Source organism: Haliotis rubra, unplaced genomic scaffold (assembly GCF_003918875.1).
Source record: "Haliotis rubra isolate DU_JTF1 unplaced genomic scaffold, ASM391887v1 Scf24, whole genome shotgun sequence".
Taxonomy (NCBI): Eukaryota; Metazoa; Mollusca; class Gastropoda; order Lepetellida; family Haliotidae; genus Haliotis; species Haliotis rubra.
The window spans coordinates 1915591-1942636 of NW_025766447.1; the positions used below are offsets into that span (position 1 = coordinate 1915591).

Sequence of the window (27046 nt, forward strand, 5' to 3'; positions counted from 1 at the left end):
TATTGTTGGGACCAATTTGTTATGGACTTATGAGAACAAATGACAAGTATGCTACCAACTGTAAGAGTGTCCTTACCATTTACACTTCCACGTTCCCTTGGGTACAGTTTCTAGTGGAGGGTCCAGACAATAGGTGTGGTAGCTGATATCACATTCATCACACAGGAGTAGCCTCCCCTCATCCTTGGGGCTGCCACACCCCTCACACACTGTACAATCAAGGCAGCGCCAGCCTTTCTGCAGCACTACTTTGGTCACCTACAGCAACAGGACAATGCTAGTGACCGATACATACTCATTACCTAGCAACACAATAGGTACAATAGACACAATCACCTCCCCATCTCCTTTGTATTTACACTGTTGTCAGCAATATTCAAGCTGCATTACTCCAAATAAGTTAAACAATCATATTTGGCAGGCTGTATGTTGCTATACCATCATGACAGATTAACTTTAGTCATATGTAAAAATCAGGTGTTTTGAAAACTTTTTCAAGTAACAGTTATCGTAGTGACCTGTAAACACATAGTCTAAGACACATGAACCAGTGGTTGACGTAATTGCCATCTGAAGAGACAACAAGCCATGTATTTTCTTTGCTTACCTTTACATTAGCACAATAAGGATGATAGCACTGTCCACACTGTGTACATACAATAAGTCTTCCTTCGTCACCTTTCCCAAAGGAGCCACAGCTTTTACATATATCCTGAAGAAAGAATGTATAAATGACAACCAATATAAATATAACAGCTTCTCAGTCATAGAATGCCTTCATAACATCTCAGGGTAGAAGATTAACTACATTTTGGGATGTATAAATGTACTAAATGAGGCACCAAGTGACCCACACAAGCATCACTCACTTGTTCTAGCACAAAGCTGTCTTTGGAGGAGGTGAGGACAATCGTAGCTGGGTGGTCATCGCCACTATCGTCCTTCGAGGAATCAGTTTCAACACGACTCGCCACCTGTCAAACATACATGATGCTGGATATCAGCTCACAGTAAAAACAGAAGGGTTATGATGACTGTACCCTGTTTCAATCAATATATATCGATCATTTCACGGTGTGGATAACAAGAATGAGCGTTCAACAATTACAATCATTCTAAAGAAATTATCTCCATAAGCCATGTTATTAAACTAATTCCTTTAAAGTTAAATGAACTGTTACTTCAAAGTAGTGGAAATAAACTTTTTGCTTGCCAAAGCTGAAGATTGCTTTTTTTTCCTTTGTTCTTTGATCTATTCTGAATCTCAATGTTTGCAATCAAGAGGGGCAGATAAACATTAATATGAGTGCCCAAGCATCAAGATATGTGCACAAACATAAGATAGGTGCCAAACCATTAATAGGGATATGCCAGTTTATGCCAGGGACGTGCAAGTTTGGCAAACCAAGCCTCAAATATTTACCTGTCCAAGTGTTCCTAGCTGACCAGGTTTTACTTTGACTTTAGGTCCTCGTCTCTTCTCTCCAATACCAAGAGGTCGTCGTCTACTTTTCTCCGGGAACTAGCGGACGAGTCTGTCAACAAGATAAACAATACTGACTTTCCTAAAATACAATTCGATATGCTTTACCATTACTCATATTTTATCATAAACAAAGGTCTTATCCCTTATTGTATCTCCAACAATTTGTTTGGGAGGAAGAAAGCCAGCATGACAGTATTATACTGGAAATATTTTGCATACACCACAAATAAAACTAAAATAGTAGTTAGGTAAGTTGCTCTGTACTATTTTTCAAACCATCTTCATCAACCAAATATACATGTAAGGCAGGAAGCATGTCTCCAGTGTGGAGGGACACTCACTCTGGGTCTTCCGGCTCCTATTTTCTTCCTGCCCACTGGAAGTTTGCCCCGATGACTCTCCAGCATCTCAGCTTTAGCTGCCATGTAAGATGCTAGGCCTGAGGACGTCGTCAATGGAGGCATTTGCTGGAAACAATAACATATACATGAAAACATATGTCAGCTAGATCTAACTGAGTAACAGACTGCATGTGTAAGTTAAGCAAGCAATAATCATAAAGTAAAGTTTATTGAAGAAATACAATCATGAGTAATATACCATTTTTCTTGTAGATTTTTACACTAGTACATATCAGTAATTGAAAATGCTCATATGTTATGGTAGGATACCTTGTCCGGAATTCCCATATCCACATCCATGCTGGAACTGGAGTCTTCATAATACAGAGATTCTTGTGAGCTAGCTGCAGTCAGAGACGCTTCATTTATATAGGGGTCATCCTTCACGCCATAATCAGTGTCTACAATAGAAGGGTCCACCATGTGAATCAACGTCCAACATCATGTGTAGTGGCAATGCAGGCGAGGTGAGGTGAAATTGTGTTTAACGTCGTGCTTGAGAATATTTCGCTCATATGACGACGTGCATGCGTGTGTATGTGTATGTGCGGCTGCTTGTACTAGCCCAGACTTAAACTGGTTTCATAGTGCTAGCCCACTGAGATACCATGCCGCAGTTAAGCATGAATACCCCACTCAGATACATTATACTGACTCCAAGCCGACCAGTCCTTGTTGTACCCATGAATGCCGAGCGCCAGGCAGGGACCAACAAGTACCATATTTTAACGTCTTTTGGTATGACGCAGCCGGGGATCGAACTTGCGACCTTCCGCTCTCCAGGCGGACGGTCTAACAACTACACCACGGAGGCAGTTGGTGGCAATGCAGAGCCTAGATGTGATGATAAAGGGGTTAACATGTGTTCAAGATTATTGTTATCAGATAAAGATGTGCATGCACATGTGTGTGTGGCTGCCTGTACTAGTCCCAACTTTTTTGTTTTATAGTGCAAACCCCAGTTTAATATGGCTACCTCACTTAGATAGTGCACAGACTCTAAGCTGACAGTCTTTGTTATGTCCATTTAATGTGTCAGGTCATTTTCTGTAGGTATATGATACGCCAGGGTTGGAAGCACTGACCTTCTACTCTCCAGACAGTCTATCTATCCACGAGACAACTGAGGAGATGGACAGATTGTTGTTGTAGGTTTGTTGTTTTCCGCCACACACAGCAATATTCCAGATATATCGCGGCACTCTGTAAATAATCGAGTCTGGACCAGACAATCCAGTGATCAACAGCATGAGCATCGATCTACGCAATTGGGATACGATGACATGTGTCAACCAAGTCAGCGAGCCTGACCACCCGATCCCGTTAGTTGCCTTTTACAACAAGCATGGGTTACTGGAGATCAATTCTAACCCGGATCTTCATGGGGATGGAGAGAATGGATGTCACTCTATGACCGTAACTACCCAATGATCATATACAGGATCAACTTACGACAAGGATAAGAAATTTCCATAAGCTTAGACTGCAAAAGTAAGTAATATCTTGCTGTGTTAAGGTACTATGGGAGAATGGCCATTGACTGAATGAACTGTCTGTGTGTCTGTAAGTACTGTCAGTCTGTCTGTAAGTACTGTCAGTCTATCTGTAAGTACCGTCAGTCTATCTGTAAGTACCGTCAGTGTGTCTGCAACAACAGTACATACAGCTACACTGGTGCTTTATGAAATGAATCTATTTCAATAATCACCTCTGGAAGGGAAGCCCTCGAGAGACTCTTCAGTTGGTAATGGTGGTTGGAGGGGAAAGGAGTCAATATCAGTCTGAAGACAAACAAATGTTGTAAATCATTATCAGGAACATGCATGAAAATTTACAAAAAGAAAAAGAGGTTTATCACAAAAACAACCCATCTGACAAAAAAGTATCTCTGATAATAATCCTGGTTTGCATCACTCAACTACAGACAAATTGAAATTCAGTAACACAAGGTAAATGGAGAAATTCATAGGAAACTACATTAGCCTTAAAAGGAATGCACAGGAAGTCACACTTACTTCTTTGAGCTGGAAAGCCAACCACTGATCAGAAGTCTAGTGAGTGATTTTAAATTTCGTATCTCATTGGCATTTTTCATTTATATTAAGGGCCACTATCAAGCATGTAGACATAATGTGGAGACAAATAACAGTGTGATACAGGTTGGAGACATTTCTGTGAAACTCATGGTGCTGGCAGACTACAGATCACATTAAACATATGGACACAAAAATAAATGATCAGGGGAACAAAGGGCCATAACTCTGCACAGATAGGCACATGACACCATTTGTGCCGTCTGTACCATGAACAACACTGACACACATTCTCCATCCTGCGTCACTCTGAGTGTTTATGACAGTAAGGACACTCACATCATCTTGAGCTCTGCATACTGTACAGATGTAGTCTGTCTGCCCCGTGTCCTTCAACTTGGCCAACAGAGCACTGTCTATTGATGGATCACAGTCGCTATGGACGTATCTGGAACATCACACATCATTATAGAATCGGCAGAAAACATATTTGATAAATGTTAAGCGGCCTTCACACGGCAAACTAAAGTTTGACAACACATGTTGTCAAGCTTGAGTTTGAGAGTGTGAACATTCAAACAACTCGCCACCAACACCAATTTCAGAGTTGTCAAACTGTTGTTGAGAAATAGGATCGGACTCTAATCTCACAAACTTTTCCATCAAACTTTCGGTGTTGTCAAACTCGTGTTGTTCAGAAACAACCAATCGCAGTCAACAAAATTGTCACGTGACTGCACTGATAGAGAAATGGCGCTCAAATGACTCGAAAAGTTTGACATGTGTTTGACGTGAGTTTGACAACTTTTAAAATTTTAACATGTGTTGTCAAACTTTAGTTTGCCGTCTGGAGGCCGCTTTAGAGTACAATGGGTTGGTATATGAAAGAAAAACACTTGACAAATGCCATACACAATTTCAGCCATCTGAGGACTAATATTCCATAGGACCCAAATACAATCTTTAATATTTAACAAACGTCAAGGTTCTAAAATATATCAGGACTAAATTTTCCTACACACATACCATGTGGCCTAAAATATGAGGAAAATATGTACCACCAACACAATATATTTCCATATTCACTCACTTTTTACAGGAATTGCACTGCACCATTTGTTTATTATCAAAATGCCGATAGGCCTTGCCACAGAGAGGACAGCATAGGCCCTTGTTCCTCTGCTGGTAGCAACTGTCGCACACTGAGTAGTTGAGATGCCACCGCGAGCTCGGACCATTTCCAGGGGTTCTTGCTCCACAGTCTGTACATATCCGACAGTTCTGGAAAAGTAGATAAGTCATTACAAATGTTACATCAGAAACAAACAGAAGAAACAGAATGACAGGAGTCATATGATCCCCAAATCTTCACAGCAGACCAGATGGACAGACGCCACTGATAGCAGCTGTAAATCCCAGTTCGCTCGGATTATTTTTCTCAGCTTGTCAGCACCATACCCGTGCTGGCAAGTTTAAATGTCTGAGGCCTGCATCACTTCAGGCTTCCCTCCCACATTAAGTTTAAACACCAGGAACTGGAATACTTTCAACAACATAAACAATGTATAATGCATAGGACACAGCTAAAGCTGTGTGTTTTCCGTAGTGTGTCTCATCCTCCCTACATGACTCTCTCATAACTTGTTATCACCAAATTACTCCCTTGGCCAAATGTAGAGATAGCATCAAAATCAGGTAATATGATACATCTGTCCTTATCACCCACACTGCATATCTTGAACACCAGTGCTTGTCACCGTCCATTAGATCATGTGGTTAATACTCATGTAGTTGGTCTATGTTTACACCTTGTTTGTTTTAAGTACCCTGCTACATTCTCTGGCTAGTTCCATAACAAGACTGGAGGGTAAGAGGTGTCATACTAATTAGTGAAAAACTCTTTTACTGCTATTGAGAGATCCTAAAAGATAGCGCCTTTTCTAGCATTTGGCCTAGGACTAAAATGCACAGTTTTTAATCACACAGGGAAAAAGGTTCCCAACTTTCAGCAAAGCTCTCAAAGTGTCAAAATGTCACATACCTTGCACTTCCAACCATTTTTGGGAATGGTGGTCATGGCAGGTTTGAGACAGAATGTGTGGTAGCCTTTATCACAGAGATCACACACCAGCATCTTGCAGTCGTCTCCGGGATGTCTGGAACACCACAAGTATACGCTATATATCAACATCCTTGACTCATCTTTTCAATTTGGTTCTTGCAGTGAATTAATGATAAGTAATGCAACCCCAATATCCCTTGTCTTCCAGTCCTACCATTACCAATGACAGCCTGTTCACAACTTTACTTTCAGCTGTTTCAAAGCTAAATAGTAGAGTTATACAGATTTATTGAGTTTATTTAGATTTGAGATATGAAAGTTTAATCAAACAGATTTTTAGTGCTTACCAATAAGCAATTTTCCATCTTTATGATGGGGTCTGCAAATGGTTAAGTATTGGTCAGTCAATCCATGGATCATATTGTGACAAACATACAAGGAAATACAAGCAGGAAGTCCCCCAGCCTTGACCAGCTAAACCATCTGGGCTCTCACAACCCTCACAGGCTCCTTGCGGTCTATTCTAACCCAGAACCCAACTGGATAGAGAGGTGGCATTACCTGCATGTCTGGCATATCTTACAGTTGGGGCACTGCCAGCCGGCCCGCACTGTCGGCTTCACCTCCACTGGTGGACAAAGACAGTTGCCATGGTAATGGTGACCACAGGTTGTGCAGAAGAGTTGCTCAGCAACATTGCCTGTAGTGCCACACTGAACACACAACGACTCTGTTCCCCCTGAAACAGCAACAAGGATATGTTACAAGTAACATATACTCTCTGATTAACATCCTCCTACAGACCATTTAAATAATTCAGTTCAAGAGCAATCTGTTCAAAGCAGATTTAGGAGATAAGCGTACTGTGTTTGGAAATTAGATGAATGTTAGACCGAATTGATAGCCTCTAAATTTCATTTGAAGCCGAACGCGTACTCTACCCAACTGGCTACACTATAATTGAATCGTCTGACCTACTTATTTTCTTGGAAGTAGTTGTTGACAGCAACAGTGCGAAATGGCGGACGAGCCAGTGTTTACATTTTGAGAAAGGTTGAAATTTGAAGTGACAGTGGAAAATACTTGACTGTCGAATCTGAACCCTGCAGAATCGAAGAATAGATCCTTTTCTGATCGACCTACGACCTGTAACTCATCAAAGACTGTTGATTTTTATGACCGGCGAGTGTCGATCATGATTTCACATATCACGTACGTGCCTCCACCCCCACATGCAACGAAAGAGTGACAGTGCTGCTTTGTGTACATGTCACTAACTTTTGATTCCTTGGAACATTGTTTTCATCACTTGGGACTGGATTATGGCCAAGCTTTTTTCAAAGTGTACGAACATAAATTTCCAACAGTGACAGCCTTGCGGGGAAGCTAGCAGAGAGCAGATTTCTGGTTGTTCAAGTTTTGACATGTTTTTTTAACGATGCAACAGGACATGATGGAGTATGAGTGGCATAAATTTGGTGTTTCGCCTGACCATTATCTTGTGAATTTCCAATTCTAAACGGAATCAAATATACCATTACCAGGTTTTGCTGCATAAATTTTGTATAGATAGGGATGTATTTTTACAAGGCTTACTGATTTATAAGTAAGATATTGTTTGTTTATGTTTGGGGCTGTGTATTGTAATTGAGTTTGAATATTTTTATAATAGAAGGTAATATGATAGTGAGTTTCGCTAATAATTGTGCAGGAAAAATCATATAATTGTATTTTTCAAATTTTAATAAATGTTTTGTAAGCATTTACATCACGTCTGTTGTGCTGATATTAGCTATGCTGGTGGTCAAGATGAAGTAGTGCGGCAGTGTTGTATACATGCGCAGTGAAGCGCCGTGAAATCAGACGCATTTTCAATCCAAAATTGATACTGTCTGATTTTATTGATTGACCAATCAAATTCGAGCATTTCATGTAGCCATGGTAGAATGACTAATTGAGATCTCTAACGATATTAATCATCAAGCTGAACTAGTGACTACCTTCAATCACAAGCAAACTGTGGCACAAATAGGGTTGCGCAACAGAGAGAAAATGACCAGTCTTTCTATGCAGCATACTTCCCTCGCTTTGGTTCGACAAATATTGCAGTTGCACGTCTACAGATGTAAGACAAATATTGATTAAATTGCAAATTTGATAAATCAATGCAATTTCTACAATGCAAGGTGTTAGAACATGGATTAATGCATGACGGGCATTGGGGGTGAGGATCAGCCACTGATAGCCGGAACCTGAAAACACTGGAAGATTTCATCAAATGTAAACAACTACATAACGATGAAATAAGTCACAAAACACAAATAATTTCTTCATTTTTTTTTACATATAATGCAAGCTAGTTATAACCGAAACCATACACAGCGTAATTTGGATAAAAGGATCTAAATGTAAAGGATATAATGCCGTATACAGGACTCCAGTGCTCGCCCAACCATCCGCTTGGCCGATGAAGGAGAGAGTGACAAGTATGGCTGGTCACATGACTGTTTACACGAGAAAAGGGAGGTAACTCGTGGGTGAGTGACCTTTTACGTCCGCTTTAGGGAACTACAAGGGATTCACGTGTTCCACTAACATTCGCATAGAAGAAGGAGATAAGCAAAAGATCATGAGTCAGGCAAAGGAAAAATATATAGACTGGTCATTTTTCTCTCTGTTGCGCAGCCCTATTTGCGCTACAGTTTGCCTGTGCTTCAATGAAGACCCCTGGAAAATGTGCGACCCATTATCTCTAATGCTCTTCAGCCAGTATGATATGAAACTCTTCCGGAACAAAAGAAGGTGTGAGTTTTAGAAAAGGTTTTGCCAAGTTTTAAAGGATACCTCTTTCAAATAATCTGTAAATATCGTTGACATGGGAAGGTTAATATTATCTTTGATCATACTTTAATATCAGACAGCAAGGGACACAAGTCAAGCTAAAACCTCACTAATCCAGACCACTGTCTAAAGTGGACAAAACCCTTTTGGCCCAGACAAGCAGCCTATAGAAAGATTTATTGCATATCTCACTGGTCTGGTTGTGTTGACTTAATGACTGTTCTACAAAACATATAAAGCACTACTTACCCAAAGTTTCAGCTTGGTCAAGATGTTCAGTACAAAGCAAAGACCGTGTCTTCATTTCCTAAGGAAAACAAAACAAAAAACATTCAAAATACAATGACTTACATCCTCTATCAAATATTATTCATGAAGAATCTAGTTTGTAGGAACTATCTAATTCACAGACAGACATCAAACCTTTAAAAACAAATCTGAACTCCACAAACAGCTGATGTACCTGAAAACATCCCCCAGCAGATGCACATGGGAAGTGAAATCTTTTCTGGCATCTTGGGCTTCGACAGCTTATGGTTGCACCATATCTTCTACAGTAAGCACATTTCTGTTGAAAGAGGGTAAAACATTGCAATTAACTATGATCAATATGTGTAATAAAACAAACATTCTTATCTAGTTTGTTAACCATATTTCATCAAAATTAGATCATTCTTTTTTATATATTCCTCCTTGGGGTACTTATAAGCATTACCAAAAGTACAACTGGAGTCTTGTAATGACTGCAAACTTTACATCTTGTAACAGAATACAGGTTGAATCATTACAAGAAGAGTGCAACAATCACCTGAGACAGTCCAGAGAACACAGCCCTGTCAACAAACTGCAGCTGATCTTCTGACTGCGAGACACCCTCAGCCCAAGCAGCACAACAGTGATGAGCCCACACATGACCTGAAGCAACAAGCACTCACATCACTAACAAACAAACACAAGGTCATATACAGAACACTTTAATACCAGACAAGTTTCATTCAGACCACTGTCTAAAGTGGACAAAACCCTTTTGGCCCAGACAAGCAGCCTATAGAAAGATTTATTGCATATCTCACTGGTCTGGTTGTGTTGACTTAATGACTGTTCTACAAAACATATAAAGCACAACTTACCCAAAGTTTCAGCTTGGTCAAGATGTTCAGTACAAAGCAAAGACCGTGTCTTCATTTCCTGAGGAAAACAAAACAAAAAACATTCAAAATACAATGACTTACATCCTCTATCAAATATTATTCATGAAGAATCTAGTTTGTAGGAACTATCTAATTCATAGATAGACATCAAACCTTTAAAAACAAATCTGAACTCCACAAACAGCTGATGTACCTGAAAACATCCCCCGGCAGATGCACATGGGAAGTGAAATCTTTTCTGGCATCTTGGGCTTCGACAGCTTATGGTTGCACCATATCTTCTACAGTAAGCACATTTCTGTTGAAAGAGGGTAAAACATTGAAATTAACTATGATCAATATGTGTAATAAAACAAACATTCTTATCTAGTTTGTTAACCATATTTCAACAAAATTAGATCAGTCTCCTGCATTGACATTACAAGCATAACCAAAACTACAACTGGAGTCTTGTAATGACTGCAAACTTTACATCTTGTAACAGAATAGAGGTTGAATCATTACAAGAAGAGTGCAACAGTCACCTGAGACAGTCCAGAGAACACAGCCCTGTCAACAAACTGCAGCTGATCTTCTGACTGCGAGACACCCTCAGCCCAAGCAGCACAACAGTGATGAGCCCACACATGACCTGAAGCAACAAGCACTCACATCACTAACAAACAAACACAAGGTCATATACAGAACACTTTAATACCAGACAAGTTTCATTAACGGGTAGTCGGGCAAATATATCTACTGTAAGGTAAGGTTACCTCCCTTGGTGTGGCTGTCCACACTACTAGTATACCAGTATTTATCTAACTTCATTATGTATATCTGTATAGATTACATTTATGAGAATGTTTGTGCAATGCAGTGCATAAACATTACAAATCTGTCAAGATTAAGTTTGGAGCCTGTTTAAGTGAGATAATTCAGATATTCTTGTTCCAAGTCTAAGTTGGATTTATTGTTACAGTAACGATTAGAAGTAATGTTCCTCACCTGATGGTTCAAATACGTGGCTCACTTCCACATCCTCGGAATGTCCCACCTGACTGAGCTCATCACAAGTCTGACTAATCACACCATCCTCGTCCAGCGACGACTGCCGCGGAGAGCGGCTCCTCTCTCTGTGAAGACACATGGCGTCAGTAGGGCTAAAATTTGCACAGCACTCATTCACAAATGTGCTTGTTATATACAAACAATATACAAGATCAAGGAAAGTTTCAACAACAATCTATAGATGACGCACAAAAATATCAGGACATCTTTAAGCTGCACTAAGCAATATTCCAGCTGTAAGACAGCAGATTGTAGTGAGTGAGGTTAGTTTTACGCCACACTCAGCAATATTCCAGCTATATGGCGGCAGTCTGTAAAAAAATCGAGTCTGGACCAGACAATCCAGTGATCAACAGCATGAGCATCAATCTGCGCAAGTGGGAACCGATGACTTGTCAATGAAGTCAGCGGTCTGACCACCTGATCCTGTCAGTCGCCTCTTACAACAAGCATGGGTTACTGAAGATCAATATTCTAACACGGACCTTCACGGGTCAGCAGATTGTAAGTAATCAAACAAGTGATTGATATTGTGAACAACCTACCACAACTTCAGTGTTCGATGACACGCAATCAACCCTGTTACTGAGTGACCAATAAATCATGACAAGAACAAATTGACAGGGACTTATTCTGAGCTCAATATCTTTCCTGTCAGTCACACACCCAGTACTATTCCAACTCAGCTGTCTGATACACGTTACAATCCCATGATACTTGGGAAAGGTGTCCCTTATAATATACAAGCAGTAATGAAGAGGAACAGCAAAACATTGAATAAATGTAACACAACAAACCAACAAAACTATGGTTCTAATCTTGGAAATTTTACTACTAATTTATGTACTTATACTATCTCACGGTATGCACCTCTCTTCTTCTTCTACGACCATGTGTGGAAACGTGCTGTAGTTTAAGTTGAATCAAACTTCCTGGCCTCTGCCCACCTAACCTCTGACCCCACTCCGATAACAATACCTGTCAATCATCTCAGAAAGCGTGCAGATCGCTCAGATGATCATGTGACGCTCTGTGCCTGTTATTTTTGTCTTGGAGCCTCCGGTAATCTGTGATGTGGGGCAGGTCGGGTGGGTATCCATATCGCGTGAGATAGGATAAGTATATAAATATACAATTTTGCGGTCCAGCTGTCCTGGTAGTTGGTTCTTGGCGAAAATCCAACCGCAAACCAAGAAAAACTTTAGCATGTCTTGACCTTTCAAACCCACAGGAGACATCATGGCGTGTAACTCGGAAATGCGGCCAGCAGTGGCCAAAGCCAGGGGGAAGAAGGTCTTAAACGTGATCTGCTCAAAGTCTTTTCCCTCCAAGGGTTCATAAGTCGCTGACGTAAGATGATTGAGCACAATGGAAAGGTCCAAAGATGGTGGTCGGAACTTCCGGAATTGGTCAGCAAGTCTATAAGATCTGAGGAGAGGCTGGAGCTCAGGAACAGTCGACACCTTCACACCTGTGGCTGGCGCAATAACAGTGTTAAGAGCAGCCAGGTAAGTAGACAATGTATAACCCTTAAGCTTCTTGGAGGTACAAAGATGATGGAGGTACTCTGCCACCAACTGCGGCGAAACAGTAGTGGGAGAAGCTATACCTCTGGCCCTGCAGTACCCCTCAAAGTTCTTCCACTTGTCATCACAGAGTGACCTAGTAGATGAGCGATGCGCTGTAGTGATGGCAGTAGCAACACGCTTGCTTGCAGTTAGCGACTTATGGAGATGCACCAAACGTGAAGATGAAGTGTGAGCGGAGACCAATGCAGCTGATCGGAGTGCGGGTGCACCAGAAGATTGAGGCGTTCGGAAAGTGGTACAGAATCTGGATCGGCCAGTTTCTTGTAGATCGACGATCGCGACCAAAAGCAGTGTCATCCGCTGAGTCGTGCGTCGTTTCAGTAGTATGCGTGGAAGTATGGCCACTGGTGGAAACGCGTGCGCGTTTAGGTAATCCCAAGGAATGGCTAGAGCGTCGAGACCCCAGGCCAGAGGGTCCGGAATCAGAGACACGAACAGAGGTAACTGGTGGTTGAAACGAGTGGCGAACAGATCCACTGTCGGAGTTGTCAATGGACAGCAGACGGTCTGGAACACATGTGGATGTAGTTTCCACGGGGAGGGGCGAAGTGGCCGGGACAGAGAATCCGCAATCACGTTCTTCACTCCTGGAATATGATTGGCTCGAACGGAGATGTCTAGATTGTCCACCAGCTGGAAGAGTTGAGGCGACCCCAGATGTCAATCCCATCCGGTTGATGTGCCACACTACCGCTGCATTGTCCGACCGGAACAAGAGAGAGGTGGATCGTAGAATCTCTTGCCAGTGAGTGATGGAAAGAATGACTGCCCTGAGCTCTAGAACGTTGATGTGGTAAGCGCGACCTGTGAGGGACCACCGCCCTGCACTTACTGATCGAGAAGGTGAGCACCCACTCATGTAGAGATGCGTCCACGTACAGGTGGTGCAGTCCGGGACGAGCGGCCTCAAGATGGGGATGGAGCGCCGGAGGTAACTTGATCAGGGAAAGCAGGTTGCCCACCCTGATGTGTGGAGCCAGGAATAACCGCAACGGTCGAAGTTGAAGCTGACCCCTGAGGGTCAACGCCTGAGCCGACGTCAAGAGACCCAGGAGCTCCTGCCAATGACGAAAAGTCCTGGGTTGAATTAAAGGGGAATTAATTGCCGGATCTTGTAGAAACGGTCCCTCGGCACAAACAGTCTGTTGAGCTCTGTGTCGAACACCGCCCCGATGAACTGCAGGTGGCGTGAAGGGACCAGCTCCGACTCCTCCATGTTGACCAGCCAACCTAACTGGCGAAGTAGCTGCATCGTGAACTCCATATGACGGTTATTCTTTTCTATGATATTGTGTACTATGTTCTTGTATACTATGGGCCTGTGGCCTTCAGTATGAATAAAGATTGATTGATTGAGTGCACGATCGGTCTGAGCCTGGATACAATCGTCGATGTAAGTCTCGAACAGTATCCCCTTACGATGAAGGAAGCTGGGCTTCGTCACCACGGAACCGAAGAAATTCCAAACGGCAGCACCCGCCACTGATAGTGGGTGCCCTCGAAGACGAAACGAAACTTGCGATGGTCCAGGGAAGATCGGGATGTGAAGGTACGTATCCTGAAGGTCTAGGCTGACCATGTAATCCTCTGGTTTGATGATAGTCTTGAGTAAAGCCACCGACACCATATGGAAATGAGGCAGTGGTTGTAGGAACATCTCGTTGAGGACCGTCATGTTGTAGATGAGTCTCAACTTCTTGGAATCCTTCTTCGAGACCAGAAATATTGGAGAGTAGAACCCCGGTCGGTCGCAGTCGACCCTAGGGATTCGATCGCAAGTTTCTGAAGAAGCGTAGTTATGGTGGATCGTAGCACAGTCAGTTGACGAACGGGTTATGTCCTGTGCTCCGGAAACAATGTGAGAGGAGGGTTGCCGATGACCGGAAGTTGAAATCCCTTGGACAGAGAGGATATAACGTAAGGGTCGTCCAAGATGGTCCAATTAAGGGCATAAGTGCCAAGTCTTCCGCCCACTGGGGAAGTCGTGATAGGCAGATTGGAGGCGGAAGGATCCAATTGTGCTCTGATATCATCAAGTCACTGCTTCTGGGTCCTCTGATTGGAGGACTGCTCGGAACCGGAAGCTGGTTGAGAAGCAGTGAACGATCGCGCTGACGGTTGGAACGTCCTATGTTCGAACCTCTTCCTCGAAAGGAAGTCCAAGATCCCAAACAAAGATCTGGACGGCATGTAGGTAGCTGGCCGCCGTTGACGCAATGCATCTTCTACTTACAATCGCTGAAACTTCAACAGCTCCACCGAGACTTGCAAATGAGCATCCTGCCCAACCTTAGCGGCTATATCCCTTATAACCCCGTTAAAGAGTGATCTAATGACCAAGGTTGACGGAACAGATCTGTCTGGAATCTATCCTCCCAAGAAGATAAGTGAAGCGGGCCCCTTCGCCGAACTGCCGTGAGGTAGGAGAAAAAATGGGCCAGCTGATCCAAGATGGTTTGGAACTGCTCCTGTAACAACACCATCGCAGCCCTAATATAGGCCTGTTGGGGAAGCGGCACTCTGAAAGTAAGCGCCGAATCGGGAGCAAGCGACGAATCGGGAGCAAAGATCATACTAACATACTAGCTCTGACAGTGAGCGCTAAACCGGGAGCAAGCAGCGCATTCAAGGTATTTGTCACATCAGAGGTAAACGGTGTACTGGAAGTCGACAGTGCTCCGTAAACAGGCGGGACGGCATACGAGGCAGAGGTAGAAAGCGCCTGCACTGGAGCTCAACATCATACTAGTAGGTATCACAGGAGGGTATGAAAGCGCCGAACTGGGACAAAGCGCCGAACTGGAGACAAGCGGCGCATGGGTAGAAAGCGTAGAGCCAATCACCATGCTGGAAAGCGCCGAACCGAACATATCCACCCGTGAGAGTGAATGCTGGGCATCAAACCAAGGGCGGCACTGGAAACATTCGGTGTAGGATCACCAAGGTTTTCTCAGCACCAGGGTAGACGGACAGGATTGGCCAGATGAAGTAGTCAAAACTACAACTCAAGGCAGCGAACAATCTGGAATCACAATAGGAGTGGATACTTGCGAACAAAATAATCGCCGGAGATCCTCACTCAAAAAGGAATCGGAAGCCTCTCATAGAAATTCTTCATTTGGCGACGGGGACTTAGACAGGCGAGCAGGTGTCTTGGTACGACGTTCAGCTCTCGATCGTTTAGCAGAGGAAGGACCCTCCGAAGGTTTACGGCGATCTCTGTCAGACAAACATCGAGAAGCCACCCAGCGATATTCCGAAAATGCATCATCATCAAGTGGAGCACAGTAAGTGCACCGGTGCGACCAATCGCAACATCCCAAACAATCCACACACAACTTATGTGGGTCCACAGCAGGAAAGTTACTGTTGCACTTGTCACAATGTTTGCCCTTAGTAGAATTACTGCGATGATCTACCCATCTTGAACACAATCAAAATCTTCACTAGAAATCAGCACACGTCCACACGACATTGCGACAAGAAAGAGGATGACAGGCACAGAGAGTCACGTGATCATCTGAGCGATCTGCACGCTTACTGAGATAATTGATAGGTATTGTTATCGGAGTGGGGGCACAGGTCAGGTGGGGCAGAGGCCAGGAAGTTTGATTCAACTTAGCCTACAGCACGTTTCCACACATGGTCGTAGAAGAAGAAGAGAGGTGCATACCGTGAGATAGGATAAGTTTAAAAATTAGTTATTTATCATGGGATCCACCAAAATCTATTACTATCATTAGTGTTTAAACAAAACCAACTGATTTTATTCTTAATCTTAATCACAACAAAGACTTATGCAAAGAATTCTCCATGCATCCCGTTTTCATATCAACTAGTCCGACTACAAGATAAATAATGTACAAACCTTCCTTCCCTGGGAGGACCTCGCCGCCGTCTCCAAGTCAGGTGACGTGGACTTTTCTCTCGTCCCTTCTCATCATATTCTGGACCCCCTCGTCTTAATTTTGGTAGCACTCTCTTAAAAGGGTTAAAACCTGGTGTTGGCTCATATCTGTGAAGTTCTCCCTGTCCCAGTAAACTTTTCTCTCCACATCCACAGAACGCACATAGATGCACAGGGCTACAAAACAATGTTGATCGATAAAAATCACGTGAAATTCTACACTGATTAGAAGCATTCAACACTCATTTGTTGGTTGATATTTTCCATCCCAATTTCCAGAAAGAATGGAGGCATATGGGAAATACTAAATTGATTACACCAATGAATTCAACACTTATTTGTTGTGCATATTTGTTTCAATTGGGCATTATAAGTTCAATCCCACTTCCCAGAGAGAACTGAAGGTGAGATCATCAGACACTTACCCTTGCTCGACAGGCTCGATTGCTGCTACTGCTGTGGCAGCACTGGTACTGGCACCTTCGGACAACCTCGCCTCAACACCACCTGGAAGGATAAAGCATGAATTGCACTCAATGCCTTTATCTTACTTCGAGATTTCAACATTTCTAGTTTACACATGCAGAGTTACAGCGCAGGCGCTGGTATCCATCAAGAAATTCCTCACCTTGCACCTGCACTGAAATGCTGTATTTAAAGAACAAAGAACTAAGGTCAATACTTCATCCAAATCTTCACAGAAAATACAGCAAATACAACATTCTGTTGTCAAGTAATAATGTATACATCCAAAAAATGAAGAAGTCTAATAATGCGGAGGATCCTCTCAATTGCACACAACTTTGTCAATTGACATTTAATACATTGTTGTGTTATCGTAATCAAAATATTTTGTTGGTGATTAAATTTTTCACTTTAAGGTCATTTAAATAAAAATTGATAAGAATCAAAAACAAAATTCTTTATGGAAAGACATGCAATCAGACATCAGACACAATCACAGATGACTTGACTCACCTGGCACTGAGGAGCCGACTGGTCGTGGTTCATCTCCAGTTTCTAACGTATCCATTCGATGAGATGACAGATTTCTTATTAAAGTTGAAGAAGGTCTTCCAATCCTCTCAGGAGAGTACTGAAGCTGTGAAGCTTGAGACTGGAGAGCCCGACGATAGCTCAGGCTGTGAACAGAGGAAGGTCGACCACGGCGACCAGTTCCTCTAGCACGGCTGGGCGAACATAATGAACAGTTGAATTAGTGGAGACAAGACGGAAGACAGAGATAATTTGAGGGATTTCCTTCAATCATATTATTGAGAAATGAGTGAACGTTGTTTCAAGTGGTCTCCAACAATTTCATCCATTTCCATCCAGATGTTAACTGGGCGATTCAATCGCTTCGAGTTGTCCAGTATCAAAATGAAGACAAACTGAGATAAAATATGAGGGACAAAAAGAGCATATGTTACTGGTTTGTGATGTTTTAGGGACAAGCTGACAATTCAGAATCAGAGGAATACAATTTTTTGGTGGTACTCACGAAGCTCTTTCAGCAGAAAATGACCGGGATCCTCTTCCCGCTCCAAAGACTCTTCCACGACCACTAGCATAGAAAATACTAACATTACCTCACAGTCAACAAAAACATGATCACAGCTCAAAATGTGAAGGGTCTATGGCACTGAAGGATATCATTACAAGTTATTATCCAATAGTTTCTGGAACTAAATTGAGCAATTACATGTGAACAAACACTGGATTGTCTCGACTGTAGGACTATATACGCAATTATCAGATTCACAAACCTTCGTTTTCTGGGTATTGGTGATTGACCATCTTTTCTCGGCCGACCAGGGCCTCTTTTAACTGGTTGTAGAACTGGAAAGGGGGGATAACCTCGTCCAGCGTGTTCAGGAGACAAAATAGCACTAGGATCTACTGCAGGTAAGTTCTGTACAGGTGAACTGGAGTCTAATTGACGTGAGTAAATGGATGGTGGTGGAGACGACTCATTAGCACTTTTACTTTCCAAAGGTGATGAAGCTGTAGCGTGTTGAGATTCTTCAAAGAGGTCAGTCGGAGAACCATCTGTGCATGATGATGCCAAAGACTCACCAAAATATGATGGATTGGTTTCATAAAGTTCTGTTTCTTGCCCCAGGGTATGAGATTCACTAAGTTGGGACTGTCCAGGGAATAGAGTTACATCCCCTTGGCCAGTTATCTGCTCTTGGTTCACATCTTCAGCAGTGTCAAGGGGTGGTTCTACCCCAGTTAAACCATCATCCCCTTGCAGATTTCCTGGGCTACCTGAGAAAATTAAAATTTCAAAATAAGTTTGACATGGTAACCTCTCCCTCTAAATATACTAACTAGAAACCATTAAATAAACAAAATCAATAATTCCTAGCTTCATCATCCAACAGAAACCTTGCTTGATTGATGGAACTACTTTGGGTTCGACATCAAATACTTGTCAAGTTCATAATCAGTCAAATTACATCAATCAATTCTTAACTATTACTGATTTTAGTATTTTCCAGCTATTTCCATAGTGGTGACAATCTTAGATCTAAATTCTACTGGTTGCTTAATTCTAACTGTGGCAATTCTGAAGGATGGATCAATACAATAAATAGACCAAAACTTAAAAATAACAGATAATGAAAAACAGCATTTTTCTCTACTATCAATAAAGGCTGTATAATCAATCCCTGTCTCATTATGTGACCGCTGTAGCAGATCATATAATCAAAGGTGCATTCTGGGAGCAGCATGTGGCATAGTGATAACCACAGGTAAACATAATTCCCCAAATATGTTACAGTAAACAATGTTTATTACAGCAATTGAATATCATTTATCTGAAGGTCAATCAAAATAAAACCTCACAGTAAAAGTGAGTGAGTTTAGTTTTACAACGCTTTTAGCAATATTCCGGCAATATCACAACAGTGGACACTACAAATGGGCTTCACACATTGTGCCTATGTGGGGAATCGAACCCGAAGTCTTCCACGTGACAAGCCAACACTTTAACCACTTGGCTACCCAACAGCTACCCCCTACCCCCACCCCCTAATTGTATGAAAGGCATTTAATGGAAACTAAGAAATAAGTGCCTTGTTCATATCGACACAAAAATATAACATCACTAGGACTATTTCTGGGACAAGTCTTAGACTTAGCGTTGAGTTATTAAAAAGAGCAAATATTTTACTATGTTTTCTAGTTTAACTTCCTCCTTCTTTGCCTTATTGAGAAAAAACTATATAATTAGATGATGAAATCAAACACTTGAACAATTGTACATTTTTTAGATTACTTTAGATTATTGGGGTCATTATAAGTGTTATAACACAGCTTTATTTTGCAATAGTGCAAATCTACACAATAATCGCAATAGTATCATGATGCATGAGCATAACATTTACTAGTTTACTATCCCTTTAAGGGCTGTAACTATTCACTAATACATACAATATCATCCATACTCAACGAGTCAAGTAGTGACAGTGGTTGAAATGTCAGTTTATAAAATCATAATCCACTATAACTTTTATTTCTTTACATCAATGACAGATGTCACATCTAAAATATTTAGGTCAACAATCCAGTGCTACAGCATTATCAATTGATCTACTGACTTATCTTTTGCATGCCATCAAGCATTACCCATTCTATTTCAGAAGACACAATATTGAAATAATTAACGAGCAGCAGGGTTAACAATGGCCTATTCAAGATATATTAATGAAAGGTCTTTCAAGGTCAAACTGCCCAAATGAAGTCTCTTTGAAATAGACTGACATATACTAAGCAGCAAAAGAAACGTCATTTTGGAATTTTCCTTCGCAGAAACGGATAACTGTAAACTCATTTAATGTTTTGATTGTATATTTTGACAACATCTCCAACTTTACCTGAGCAAAGACATTCCTTCCCAAACTCAGAATTGAACCCAGGAAATGGTCTCAAAAACGCAACCTGATCTCCGAGATGGTACGGTGTTCTCCATGTTTTTCATGCAACTCATGCTGCACAGCACGTGCAGCATGAGTTGCATGAAAAACATGGAGAACACAAGGACCAGCCCTATAAAATGCACCCCCAACCTGGTTGAAACATTCACATTACAACGTCAGCAGGATGCCGCGACTCACGACAGCTCAGAAGAACCAGGCGCTAGGAAGACTTGAAGCTGGCCACACTGCACAAGCTGTTGCCAATCACTTCCAGGTCAACGTTCGGACCATCTACAGGCTGCAGCACGTTTCTGGGCCAACACCACAAATGATCGCCCCCGTACTGGCAGACCAAGGGTGACCACAAGCCGACAAGACCGCCATGTTGTGCGACAGCATGTACAGAATCCCTTCATGCAGGCATCTGAAACAGCACGCCAGACAGTGGGAACACACGGAACACCAATCAGTACTGATACAGTACGCCGACGTCTTAACAGCGAGAACCTCCATTGCCGTAGACCTTACTGTGGACCTATCCTCACCCCTCGTCATCGGCGTGAACGTCTACAGTTTGCCCTACAACACCAAAACTGGCGATACAGGCAATGGAGAACTGTTCTGTTCACAGATGAGAGTCGGTACTGCGTATCAACTGCAGATGGCAGAACAAGAATATGGCGACGACGTGGCCAGCGTTACTCAGACCAATGTGTTATGGAAGGAGACTCATGGAGGGGTGCAAGCATCATAGTATGGGGTGGAATAGGCCTGAACTAGAGAGTGGGTCCTGTGGTGTTCCAGAACCTTGGTCCAGGGAGAGGAGGTGGCATCACAGCGGTGCACTACATCGACCAAGCTCTCAGACCCCACGTCATACCACATTTCGCACGCCACCGGAACAACATTTTCCAGCATAACGCCCGGGCCCATACTGCCAGAGCTACACAGGACTTCCTACAGCAAAAAGGTGTCAAAATTATGCAGTGGCCAGCCCTTAGTCCTGATTTAAACCCAATTGAACATCTTCGGGATGAAATTCAGAGGAGACTGAATAATGTCATACCAAGGCCGAACACAGCCGATTTATTGCGCCAGGCCTTTCTCAGAGTGTGCTTCAAGGTGCCAATGACCTTCATCAATCGATTGGTGCACTCCATGCATCGACGCTGTGCTGCAGTTATTGCCGCTAGTGGTGGTCACACTAGATACTGAAGTCAAGGGTCTGTATGGACTGCAAATGTTCACGTAATGTCTTGACATTGTGCTGAGTTATTCATTGATGTGTTCAAGATATTGTACACAAACAATGTTTTTGATCCACTTATTATGTCCATTTCTGTAATGATTTGATTACAGTTCCTATCTAGTTTTGAATTCGTACTGACTTTTGTTTTGCTGCTGAGCATAGTTAAGACACTACCAAGGCCAGACTGCCAATTTCAAGGACCTTTCCAGCCTGTTCGAACTTTGTGTTAATTATTGATATCTCAACGTTTGATAGTTTCATTATTCTCATACGCTTGATCCATCCATAGTTTCATTATTTTCAATGTCAGCTCTATCTAGATTTATATTTTGTGTACTGATACACTATATCTTTGACACACTGAATCAGTACATTAACACTTATCTCCTTTTCAATGTCAGCTCTTATCTAGAGTGGTAAATGTGGGGCCACAAATATCCCTCATCTGATAAAAATTTCCAACGTTTATATTTATCTTGTCCGTTGTCAACTTATCTCCGTCAAGAAGTTTACAGCATACGGAAATTATACCTTTGCGCCATCGCTTGAAACAACGTTGATTGCACAACTAAATCTGATTGTCTCCAATCACGAGTCTTGAACGCTCACACCATGAAAGGGCCGTATTAGAACAGAGGTTTCGTAGGAAGATATGACAGGAGTAACCTCTGTGGGAAGAGAATGGAGTGGTACTTAATGATACAAATTTCCAACCATATTTATCAGGCTACCCTTATCTCCAAAACCACAGCATACACATTATACCTAGCCATGTTTGTTAAGATCTGATGCAGGAACCCTATATGAAAGTGTATTATCTGCTTTTCCTGTGGTGTGGTGTGATGTACAGTGTCCTTACATGTGTCCTAAAAATGAACTACATCATATAGATTAAATCATGCTTATGTTTCATTGACATTTACCAGTTGTGCTTTAACAGTTAAGTTCTAGAACCAACTTATTCCTCAATACAGACATATTGATTCATGTTGTGATGTGAACTATATCTACTATCAAAATATACCTTGTTTCAATAACTTTGATGGGTCATCAATAATATCCCAACCTAGTATTACTAACACCTATGACCCATGAAGATCTGGGGTAGAATAGGTCTTCAGCAACCCATGCTTGCCACAAAAGGCGACTATGCTTGTCGTAAGAGGTGACTAACGGGAGCGGGTGGTCAGACTCGCTGACTTGGTTGACACATGTGATTGTCTGGTCCAGACTCGATTATTTACAGACCGCCACCATATAGCTGGAATATTGCTGAGTGCGGCGTAAAACTAAACTCACTCACTAACACCTATAGTGTTGGACCGCCATATTACAAAGGAATACATAGCACAGAAATTGTATAGAAAGACCACTTCTTTGGTACAGGCTCCAAGTTCTGTTGTAACTCTGCTTCACTACTCACTGTGAATATGCCAAGCTAATATTTACATAGTTGGACTGCCATAAAACATAGGAATAAAGGTCCTGGCCACAACGCTGAACAGTACAAAATATTTTTTAGGTACAGACCCCTAGTTTTGCAAGTGCTGCATAGCTACTCACTTGCCATTCTGGTTTCTTCAATTTTATTTGATTTTATTGGCAGAATACCAGCTTATAGTAACAGCTACCTGTGCAGATAAGCTGCATTAGGTTTATAATTGTGAACCATTTGAAAAACGAAACCAGAAAGCCACTGTCATAATGGCTAATAGCTGTCTCATCTCGCCAAACATGTTTAACTAGAAATGGCAAGTCTTTATGCATGATCAACTTCTTTATTGTACAATAGCGCCATTTCTGTATATATACTGTTTTCAAGCATGTTGAAACCAAGCAATTACATCACTTCACCATAATCAAATATGAGCACAAACTTTCTAAATGTCTTGAAAAGATTACTTTTGGTCCTAACTTACTTCTATGGGCTGAAATTATTAAAAATTATTACACAGAAATTTCTTTGATTAGGTTAACATAAATAGTTAACAATTCAATTAGTGATGACAATGACGATGTGAACAATGACTCATAAACATTTTTCCTGTTACGATTCACTCAAATATACAGTGAATCGAACCGTATCACTTCATGAATTCAATTCATATTCATGGTCACTAGTATCGAATATTTACAAATATGTATAAAAGAGCAGGGATTGAGATAGAGAACTTTGACAATGAGCCATTTTCAGGATTATTAGCCATTTTCTGAATTTAGAATGGGCCACTGTCCTTGTATCAATAGTAAACTTCAAAATGTTAATGGGCCATTTTTTATTCTAATGTGCAAAATGGCCCATGCCTTTCCCAATCCCTGAAAGAGTGTTTTACTTCCTAGGTTTTACTGTTTGTACTTTACAAACTGGTTTCTTGTTTATCTAAGTGAATGGAATGCAAAATGGAAGATATGCATGCCATGCTGTAGGGTAACTTGTGCTATTTTGAAGTGGGCCCCTCATGGCACTGATGCAGCATTGTTCACCATGTATGCCTTTTTTATTTTACAAAACATATCATGTAAATGTTTCAACTCAAGCAATTACATGACATGGGTTAATCTAATTCCTTGATATTAACGATAAAAGTATTCATGAATAATTATTTGTATTCGGTACTATATATTCATAAAAATATTGTATTTGCCTCAAAGTAAATTCGTTGCAGCCGTAATAAACATCTATGCATCACATGGTGTATGTCTAGATATCTTGAGGCTGAGTGATATCTTTTCAGTATGTTGATACCTCAACCTATCTGATATGAGCTAGGCTAAATGTTTTACAAATACTCAGTTTTATACTAGTGACTGAATAGATGTAATACCCTGAAAAGTCCATTGAAACATTATCTCTACAAAAATATCAAAAGTGATGTATAAATATTTTTGCAAGCTTCATTTTACATCAACATCTCCATCAATTTAAAGAACAGATTTTTTTCCCTAATGAATTTCAGTTACTATCAATACCTATCATCTCTTTACAATTGTGATAAAATTATATGAAAAATATAATCTAACTTGAGAGTTGTCTCCCATTGTTGGCCATGAATGCAGAACAGTTCTAAAGGATAGCTTATCATCATCAATAAGTTACATGTTTACATATAATCAAACATCTATTTATTGTATATATTGCCCTAGACACCTATAGTTTAGTACAAGTTGTCCACAATTCATTTTGGACAACAAGTTTTACTGCTTGCCCTAACATTTTATTACTAGTTTTAAGACAAGCAGAATCATGATCATGTCTTACCCTTGTCACAAAAAATTGTACCATGAAACAAAATCAAATAAAATGAAATTTAGGACTACACATATGATAAAAACACATAATTTTCAAGGAAACTACATTCAACACGGTCAAAATAAAATATATGCATAAATACTAACTGTAATTGAAAACAAAAAATGCATAGACATACATCAGATATATTTCAAAACATTTGTTTACATTCTGTTTACAAAATAACTACTATATGAGTATATGGTAAGTTTGTGTTAATCTAAAGCATCAGCAGAAAATGTTAGGTGCATACTGCACAGCTACAATCAGCTACTGACAACATGAAAGTGCACTGGTTAATGTTATAATCCGACAATATAAATTGCAAAATGCAATATACCAAAATGCATCACCTGAAGTACCATGACAAAAAGACATGTACAGTAGATTCCACACTACTAGAAACAGTTCACATTACTGACCATGATGAAAAGTTACTTTTATTTGAAAACATCTGACAATGTGTATTTCAAAATACTCAACATTTAATTAACCATAATGCCTCATAGTCATAGTAAGATACCACAAAGACTTTCATCCATACTTCATTTGTTCAAAGAAAAAAGAAATTCTCTGTCTCAACAGTATTACTACAAAAGTTATGATTACTTTAAATGAATGAGCATGGAAAACATGAATTGCCATTCAAAATTATCTACCGGTATACTGATTGCCTTTTACTAACAAATTTTTAACACTGACTATTTATTTAAATTGCATGCAACATACATAGAAGTGCATAATGCTTACACTTACTTCATACTTTGATGTACTCCAGAATATTGAAGGTGGAACATCAAATAACAATTATGTAAAGTTGAAACTTACTTATTTCACCGAAGGATCTTAAGAAATTATATTGAGTACAAAAATACACTATTCACATTCAAGTGCAAGAAATGTGCATGGTCAAGAATGCGCTTTAAAAGATGAAATAGTGATGTGCAAACAATCAGAGACCCATCCAGACACAAATTACCTGCTCAAATCTGCATGTTTTGGGGTGGGGGCGGGACCTGCTCTTTCAGTGTTTGGGGAAAGCACCGCTGCTGTATGAATTATTCAGTGAAATTACAACCATTTTATGTTAGAAAGTGATGGCCACACTCTACTCCAAACTCATTTCTGTGTTTATTCAACCTAATGGATCTATATCATGTTGATTGAGTACTGTCAACACAATTATAAGCCACTCTCTCTTACCGTCCATTAAGATCCAAGATCGAAGGGCTAAAATCAGAAGATGCACAGATCTGCATTTTTGAAGTCATGTGGATGGCTTTCCATCTGGAAATTCAAAGTTGTAGTCAGAGGACATGTAGCATAGAGTCGACACTTAGTCAATGGGCAACGTGAGTACAGAAGAGACTACCGCCAGCCCGGGACGATGCAAGTCTCTAGCCCGGCCGGTATAGAGGGTAAAAACACCTACGATAGAAAAACAAGCAAATAATGAAGATGAGAGACAGTGATAAACAAGCAAGAGCATTCATAATTGAACGAAACGGCAGACTGGAAGAAGATTGCTACGAAACAAAAATCTAGGCTAATTGGCCTTCGCAATCAGGCATCGGCCTCTTCATCATTGTCTGAGAAATTCACAACACAGTAGCAAATGTGAACAAGCTCGATGCATAAAATTAAGGGGTCCCACTTACCTTAAGCAAGTCCTTGCGTGTGAACACAATAATCCTTATATAAGAGCAATAATGCAATTTCTAGTGTATGTAATATCTATCTGGAAAGAGAGTAAATTGTCTTATTAATCCTAACAGTGAGCGTGACCCATAGAATGAACTCTCCTTCCAGCATCAGCCATCTTGGATTGATGCTATCGGTATCCCAGCGCACAAGAAATAGTTCCCTAGTTCAGTACATTATTATCACCCCAGTCATTACACTTCCGAATACGTTTATGACGATAGAGCTCAAACGATTGATGTAGTCTCGCCGATTATTAAAGTTGTTGCATAAACGATAGTGCATGGAATAGGGCAGTACATTGTTAGCGGAGGAATACCTCAAGGTGCTTGGAAAACGATGAGGGGGATTCCGTCACAGT

The 27046-nt window shown here is 41.1% G+C and overlaps 1 protein-coding gene across 1 annotated transcript in view; it reads right to left on the minus strand.

Moving 5' to 3' along the window:
• Window positions 1-26809, minus strand: part of LOC124278666 (histone-lysine N-methyltransferase 2C-like) — an 88383-nt gene extending 61574 nt beyond the window's left edge. The window contains 23 exon segments of the mRNA XM_046714438.1: window positions 77-258; window positions 608-712; window positions 870-974; window positions 1424-1511; window positions 1513-1535; window positions 1828-1953; window positions 2158-2288; window positions 3596-3668; window positions 4260-4368; window positions 5011-5201; window positions 5962-6076; window positions 6544-6721; window positions 9954-10011; window positions 10168-10272; window positions 10499-10605; window positions 10962-11116; window positions 16482-16697; window positions 16946-17027; window positions 17499-17710; window positions 18022-18084; window positions 18287-18791; window positions 26188-26271; window positions 26643-26809. Coding sequence (XP_046570394.1) covers window positions 77-258; window positions 608-712; window positions 870-974; window positions 1424-1511; window positions 1513-1535; window positions 1828-1953; window positions 2158-2288; window positions 3596-3668; window positions 4260-4368; window positions 5011-5201; window positions 5962-6076; window positions 6544-6721; window positions 9954-10011; window positions 10168-10272; window positions 10499-10605; window positions 10962-11116; window positions 16482-16697; window positions 16946-17027; window positions 17499-17710; window positions 18022-18084; window positions 18287-18791; window positions 26188-26194 — 2936 coding nt within the window. The 5' untranslated portion in view covers window positions 26195-26271; window positions 26643-26809.
• Window positions 26810-27046: the final 237 nt, after the last annotated feature.